The following is an 8,206-nucleotide window of genomic DNA, read 5'->3' as shown; positions in this document are numbered from 1 at the left end:
TGCAAAATGATCGTTTTTATAAAGCTCGTCATTTCGTTAACGATCATTAGCGGCGACCCTTTGTTAACGATCGTTAACATATTTATCAATGAAAAAAAAATCGCATGACCAACGATCGTCCTTCGTTTTCTAAAAGTTGGAAACGAGTGTGCCGTTTTTAAAAACAATCGTTTTTTCCGAGAACGAAACCAATGGAAAACAAAACAGAAAACGATCGTTTAATGATCGTTTTCAAAAACGATTAACAACTCTAAATACAGACAACAACGTAGGAATTGTAATTACGTTAATTCACGAACGGGTTGGACCTGGAAAGACACGTTTCGAGAACTTGTTTTGGAGTAGGTGTTCACTACAGGGGGGGGGGGAGGGTATAAAAGTTTGTATGAAAAAGTGTGAAAAAGTTTGGTTAAAAGCATCCGTCATGCAGGAGATTTTCAGTTGGAGACCAGCGAGTTGTTCAATGAGTTCATGACTGAGCTGGGAGTAAACTGGGTCACCAGGAACATTGCAAACAATCTGTATCCGGTTCAGAAAATAAGGTAAGAAAATCTGTATCCGGTTTAGAAAATAAGTAAAGAAAATCTGCATCAGGTTCAGAAAATAAGTAAAAAATCTGTATCCGGTTCAGAAAAGAAGATAAGAAAATCTGTATCCTGTTTAGAAAATAAGGTTAAAAAATCTTTTTCCTGTTTCCGGAAAAAGTTTTGACGTATCTCGTTAGAGATAATTTGTCCGATTCAGAAAAAAATGGCAGAAAAGAGAAGTCCGGCAAGGGAATCTTTTTCCGGTTAAGAAAAATCCTAGTGAATCTTATTCCGGTTGAACAAAAAACCTTAATCATTAGTTAATGAACTACTCTTTTAGAGTAGAAATTGGTGTACGACAAGAAACCTCTTAGGGCTGATAATTTTAAAAGATCTTTCTGCTTTCAACTGAAAGAAGATATTTTCCCCTGACATAAATAATAAATATAGGAGCAAATTAATTTTTAGAATTGAAATTTCTAAATACAATAATTATGGAAGCCTAGAATTAGTGTAAATAATATTTATTTGAATTTTTCTTATACCAAAGTAGTTGTAATTGAATTTGAATTACAAAAGGACCTGAGTTTTTGCCACAAATTATGATCTTACAATCGCCATATCTTTTCAACCTGACGGTGTAAACCTTTGATATTTCAAACTATCATTATTTGATCTAAAATGATTCATAGTTTTAAATATCTAAGGTCTCCGACATTCAAATGCAAAGATATAGGGATAAGAAAATAAGAGTTTGTAACAAAAACTCAATTCCTTTGCTTAGGATTCCATTTACTCCCTTTACATACATCTTGAATGAATGACTCAAGAAGAATTCTCAAAATGTGAAAAAACATGTTTTTCAAAATATAGATTCATAATCTGCACTCTGCAGTCTCAACCTTTAAAAACAAATTTAATTTTCAATTGAAGCAATAAATATAGTTAGGAACATAGTACATTGCTCAGGCTTTCCAAGACCGTGTTTGGTCCTACAGCATCATGAGCGTTGCGAGAGATGTTTGGGAAATTTGTTACATCCCCCTTGCCTCCGGGTAATTTGTTACATCCCCCTTGCCTCCCTGTAATTTGTTACATCCCCCTTGCCTCCCTGTAATGAATAGTTAAACCTTCATAATTAAAAGTTTACTTCAAACTGAGTTTTAGAGCTAATTCTTGTTTTATGTGTAACTTTACTGAGGTTGGGAGGTTAGTTTGAATAGGAAAGTACAGAAACTAGGGTTTCACTTCTTTTCGGGATAAAGGAATTGAGTCTTTACCACAAACTCTGCTTTTCTAAATCCTATATCCTTAGATTCCAATGTCGTATACCTTAGATATTTCAAACTATGAATTTTGTTAGATCAAATAATATAAGTTTGTAATATCAAAGATTTACGACATTGGGTTCCAAGGGTATAGGGATTATAAAATCAGAGTTTGTGGCAAAGACTCAATTCTTTTGGTTCAATAGAAAGCTTTGCCTTTTGTGCTACCGTAAAAGTCTTCCTAAAGCAGAAAAGAAAGTAAAACTATTGAAGTCAAAGACAAAATCTTTCTTAATCAAAACTATTTCATAGGAACTATACAAAGAACTAGCCTGCATCGACGCACTGAAAAAGATTATTTCAAATGAAATTGATCATGACAAAGATGAAAAAAACATCGACCTACTGGAAAAAGATATATGCAGTATGATAATTCCAGATGAAATTGATCATGGAAAAGATTGAGAAACGCATCGACATACAGAGAAAATATACGTAACGCTTGGGTGGGATTTATAAAGAAAAGATTGGGAACCCTAATAGAAGCAGTTCTTATGCCTGCATCTTTATTGTATATATGTATTTAATCAAGTTACACGGTCAAGATTCTCAAGATTAATCCTGTCTAAAGTAGGAAAGGGGATCCAGAGAAGGCAGGGGGGGGCATATACTCTATACACCCAGAGAGAGAGGAGTAAAATTATACATAAGGCTATCGGAGAAACGAAGGTGGGGTAAGAAATACAAAGAATACCTATCTATACTACTGGAGAAATGGGGAGTAAAGAATACAAAGAANAGAAATGGGGGGGGGGAGTAAAGAATATAAAAAATACCTATCAATACTACCGGAGAAATAAGATCGTTTTTTTTCAAAAAACCAATTCTTCATCTTGGGTATAAAATGGAAGCTAGAAGAGTTCAAAGTTTGAAAGTCATGCCGGTGATATTTAAGTGAATATTATGTTGTAACCCTGAATTATTTTATACGTTAAATGTATATTATAGATGAATATGAAGTAACCAGTAAAAAAAGAAGAAAAATGTAGACATTAAAAACTAAAAGTAAAATTATTTATTTAACTTTGCATCCATCAGACTTTATAGTTTAGTAAACTAAAGTTAAATATTTCTGAGATAAAACTTTCAAAAAGTTGTCAAGAAGAAACTTCAAGGGAGTGTGCGCTTAAGTTTAAGTTCCCTTGTTTGTCATAAAAGATTCACAACATCATTGTTTACATATGATATTGAGTTTCATCACATGCACGGTTCAAAAGGATAAGATAGATCTGAGTTTTGTCACAAACTGAAATTTTCTAATTCCTTTAACTTTGCAACCTGATGATGTACACTTTTGATATTTAAATCTAACAAAATTGATAGTTTTGAAATATCAAAGGTCTCAGACACCGGATTGCAAAGATTTCTAAATTAAAAATCAGTGAATGTGGCGATTTATGCAGCAAAGACATAGAACTTTTCAAGATAGAAAAAAAGATATCTTCCTCAGATAAAAGGTTTAAAGGTACACTTGTGTTTATTTTTGGAAATTAACTTTTCAAATCAAAAATAACTTGAATTTACGCCGGTCGCCAACAGACCCTTTAAAGCTTCTGTCTGGTTGGTTTTATAAATAAAGATTAAAAAAAGCGAAACCCAAGTCTATTTATTAAAGATAAAAAAATCCATACTTTTTTATGAAGGAAACTTTTAACATTTTATGGGGGCTTGTAATCAAAATAATGTTTTAAATCCAAGTGTATCCTAAAATACAAAGGAACGATAAACAATTTTCGTTGATTTTTAATGTGTGTTTTTTTTCTGCAAAGACTTTGCAATTTTACCTGCAAATTTTAAAGTTAATGTATGCTATTTACTTTTGAAAAAGAATGATTGAGAACTTATAAATTTTTCTTTCTCTGTTTACCAATACTATTGGATATTTTATGTGATTCAAATATTTATCTAGAGGGATCAAAAAGCTCTTTGCATAAAGAACATTTTAACACAATTTATAATTTTCTGCTTAAAGATGTCTACAAAATATTGTGAATCATTCATACATTGATCTATAGGTTGCAAGATCTCACGAAGATGTCTACAAAATATTGTGAATCATTCATACATTGATCTATAGGTTGCAAGATCTCACGAAGAAATCATTTATAAATTTCTGCTAAAAGTTGTCTACAAAATTTTGTGAATCATTCACACATTGATCTATAGGTTGCAAGATCTCACGAAGAAATCATTTATAAATTTTCCCTTTACTTAACCTAAACGCTAAACTTAAAAACAATTATAAAATAAAATTCCCAACCAGATTTATATCTTTGCAACTTGAAAGTTTTAGTCTTTAATATTTAAATGTTTAATATCTAATATCTAAGGCCTAGGTGACATTGGGATGAAAAGATATTTGAATTCTAAAATCGGGTTTGTTTCAAAGACTCAATTTCTTTGTCACAAAAGAAGTTTAGAGACTTAGCTCAAATTCATAAAATTTAGTCTCTGAGGAATTTTTTTTTAAAGGGAGTAATAAAACTGTAAACTAAACCTTTATTTTCAGTTATTATTATTATTATTATTATTATTATTATTATTATTATTATTATTATTATTATTATTATTATTATTATTATTATTATTATTGTATTTAGTCAGGATGAAGATGAAATAAGTCTGATAACTGAGACTCCAATCCGTTCTACAGATACCAAGTTTAAACTGAATATACCCTGGGAGGAGACTACTGCAGGTATTGAAATACAGAGATCCAGACAGAGATCAAAAGTTGCATTACTCTACTACCAACTTAAATATTAACTGACTTTAACTTATTTGTAGCGCTGGAGATGTATATTTTGAACTCTGAAGCGTTTTTTTTACTTTAATTTTTTGATAATTTATTGGGAAAGTTCTTTTCAGCTAAAAACTATTTTTAACGGTTTCATTTAACCGTTAACGAAACTGCAGACTTTCAGAGCGCTTCACACCTTTCTTTATAATGGTTATTTTGCTTTTTAATTATTTTTTTCCTCGTACAGGGATAAACTAGAAAACTATGGACAAAGAGGACGACATTAAAGCATTACTTAAGTGCATTTGATGTTGTTTCAAAACAAAAATCTTTATTTGGAAGTTATTAAATGAATTAAAATGAGTCTACTCTGCCTCATGTTCATTGCACTATTTAAAGTCATAACTTGAGTTTACAAGTCGACTTCCTATTCCAGAGTTTTCTGGTTATCACTGTACAGTGTACATGATTAAACAATAACATTTTTTTTGGTACGCATTGCAATAAAGTTTAAGATGCGAACATTTTTCTTTATCGAGAAGGTTTAAGCCCCCTCAGCTTATGCTGTATCCAGAGCTTTACAGCGGGACAAAATATAATCTAAAACCCTCTAGATATAAAGAAAATTTATGTCAAAAACTGTCTTGTCAAAATTGTAGTATTGTATGTAATTTCATGAATTGTTTGTGTACTTGTCTTGATGCAATGGTTATTTCTTAAGCTTAAAGGGGCTATAAAGAAAAATGAAAGGGGGTATAGGATGAAACCTGAGAATCTCAGGAGTTGAACGATACTTTTAAGATATTTCTATCTGATATTCCTGTCTCGAGAAATTGATATAAAACTGTGTAATACGAAAATTCATAAATGTAGTTTTTTATAAAAGTTGTAGTAATTATATTCACAGATCATATTCAGCAGTATACTGTACAGTATACGTGCAGTATACTGGTCACGTGATTTCCGTCTGTATCACGTGACAACGATACTGAACGGTCATGACTCTCTCCTAGGATTGTATAAGAAGTGAACATCCTGTCGAACCCCTACCGTAACAATAAAAATTATACCTTTCCGGAACATGTTGTTGTTTGGGTATATGAAAACCTATATCAATGCTTGTCCAATCCACATAAAACCAACTGTAGTTATAAATATGTCCTTTAATGATAATATAATCTCATCATCTCTAAAATACATTAATTCTTTAATTTTCAAAATGAATAGCCAAAAAAGTAGAAAACGGAAATACAAAAATATTTGATGTGTTCGAAAGTGAAGATATCTGAATCTCCGTAGACGAGGTTTTAATTAAATATGTATTTGACCGTGCAGGGGTGGTGGCAGTGGCGTAAATAAGGGGGGTTATTGGGGTTATTTACTCCCCCCTAGAATCCTGGGGGTAAATACCCCCCCTAGAATCCTGGGGGTAAATACCCCCCCCTNGGGGGATAAAAAAAATTCGGTGCGCTTCGCGCGTCATATTAAAAATATTTACCCCCCCCCTACAGAATCCTTATATCCGCCCCTGGGTGGTGGGCAGCTGGGCACTGACCATTATTAGAAACTATTTGGATATATAAACCTTTTATACCTAGTCATATAAACCTTTTATACCTAGTCATATAAACCTTTTAAAAAAAATCCAACATCTTAAACATAATTTAAAGTAATCCTCATGCTTATTGGCATATCCGAATTAATGAGTGAGATATTCAATGTTTCAATTGAAAAATAGATTTGTCGCAACGCATTGGTCTTTAATTTTACCTCGCTAATGACTATTTTTATTAATGATAGGCTCTGTATTTTTAATTTTAAGTACGCCTAATATTAATATTAAGATACAGGGTGTCCCACATCATATTAGATCGTCAATTGTCTAAATTACGATTTTGGGGACTAATCAGAAAAGAATGAACCATTTTGAAAAATTTAAAAATACTAATATCAAAATTTTCTGGCAGAAACTGCTAGGGCTTTTTTCAAGAATTATGTGTTTATTTTGACGTTATAGCTTGGCGATAATCTAATAAGATATGGGACGCTCTGTATGATCTAGATGGTCGTGTGACTGAGACGATCTCTACTCTTGAAGGAAATATTCTAAGAAAGGTTCAAGTTCCTGATCCATCAACTGGATACCATTCTACCCAGGAGGTGGGTCAAATCAGATACAGGGTGTCCCACGAAATATGACAGTTGGTAAATAGTTTAAAATGTCTTCCATTATATGTCAAGTTGTTTTTTACCAAAGAGAATAATAAGAAATATTTTATGGCATCCATTATAGAAAAATGGATTTCTAAGTAAAATATATTTGAGTAAAGTTTTTTAAACTAAATAAACTGCAAAAATATCTAATATAGTATGTGGAAGAAGAACTATTCACCAACAGCCATGTTTCGTGGGACACCCTGTATAAGACAATACAGAGATCTATTAAAGAAATGCGATATTTTCCACAGCAGGTTCCATTGTGTACAACTGGAGTACACGAACCATAATCAGACATCTGTATTCAGGGATATTTAAGGATCCTTTGGATACGAAATACAATACCTTCAAAATAGAATAAATTCATAAATTTTATGTTTTATTTTAAAAGTCAGAGTATTTCTTCAAAAATTTTAAAACTCAACCCCTCAAAGGATTATATGCAACGGTTACAAGCAGGTATTGTCCCAAATGTTAAAAAAAAACGATGTTTAGTGGCTGAAAAAGAAATTTTATTATCTTCCAAAATGGGCCCGAGCACATTTTCAAATATTAGGCCTAATTTGGACGGTTAAAACGGCATTTTAGAGGAAAATGTTTCATTTACGACCCCCTCCCTCAATTATGGACTTTTTAACAAAATACAACGATGTTTAGTACAGGGTGTCTCAATAAACACGAGAATTCGTTGACAATTGTTAATGTCTTTGTAAATGAATTTTTTATTTAGTAAGAAAGCTATAATCCGTCTGCAAGAGTTTAGATTTTGTTTGTTTATGATTTTATAGCATACTGTGGTGTACTTAATGATATTAGAAGTTCGTGTTTACAAACACAGTACAGTTGTCTCTCTTCACTGTTTATCTTACAGAGATGTTACAGAACATCATATCAACGTTTTGCAGAATAACGAAACAGTCTTTTACCGTTTACATAAAATATGCTCTAGCAGACGTAACTTTATTTGGACCATTGAAATTAGGTAACACAACGCTAATTCTTTGCAAAGACGACTTCAAATTCGCCTCTTAATTCCCAAGTAAAAGCCTAAACACACTTTTTCCAGAGACACTCTGTATTGTTGTGAAATATTGGGGAGTGAACAAAATGTAAATAAATAATTATTCAGGATCGCGAGTTTAGCGAAGATGGTGAAACGATGAAGATGACGCTCACAATCTCTGGGAAACCTGCCGTAACATGTATCCGTGTTTACAAGCGGCTTCCAGCAAATATCTGAACAGACGAAAACAAATGTCGTCTTCTTCTGCAGCTTTGTTTAAGTCAAGGTTCTTTAATAGAGTAGGTTAATCTCGAATCTCGATGCGCTCCAAAATACGGAAAATGTCGTCTCCTTAGCATAGATAGATATATTAAGCATATGACGTCACTCT

General features: G+C 32.2%; 1 protein-coding gene across 1 annotated transcript; it reads left to right on the top strand.

Annotated features, from left to right (window-relative positions):
- Positions 1 to 430: 430 nt before the first annotated feature.
- LOC111697682 (myelin P2 protein) lies at positions 431 to 8,204 on the top strand (the record flags this gene model as incomplete). The annotated part of the gene is given in 4 exon segments (XM_023467765.1): positions 431 to 542; positions 4,456 to 4,553; positions 6,658 to 6,755; positions 7,942 to 8,204. Coding segments are annotated over 4 exon segments (419 nt in total), but the record flags the coding sequence as incomplete, so codon positions are not given.
- Positions 8,205 to 8,206: the final 2 nt, after the last annotated feature.

Source organism: Eurytemora carolleeae, unplaced genomic scaffold (assembly GCF_000591075.1).
Source record: "Eurytemora carolleeae unplaced genomic scaffold, Eaff_2.0 scaffold253, whole genome shotgun sequence".
In the NCBI taxonomy this organism is placed as follows: Eukaryota; Metazoa; Arthropoda; class Copepoda; order Calanoida; family Temoridae; genus Eurytemora; species Eurytemora carolleeae.
This window is presented reverse-complemented; position numbering and strand designations above follow the sequence as displayed.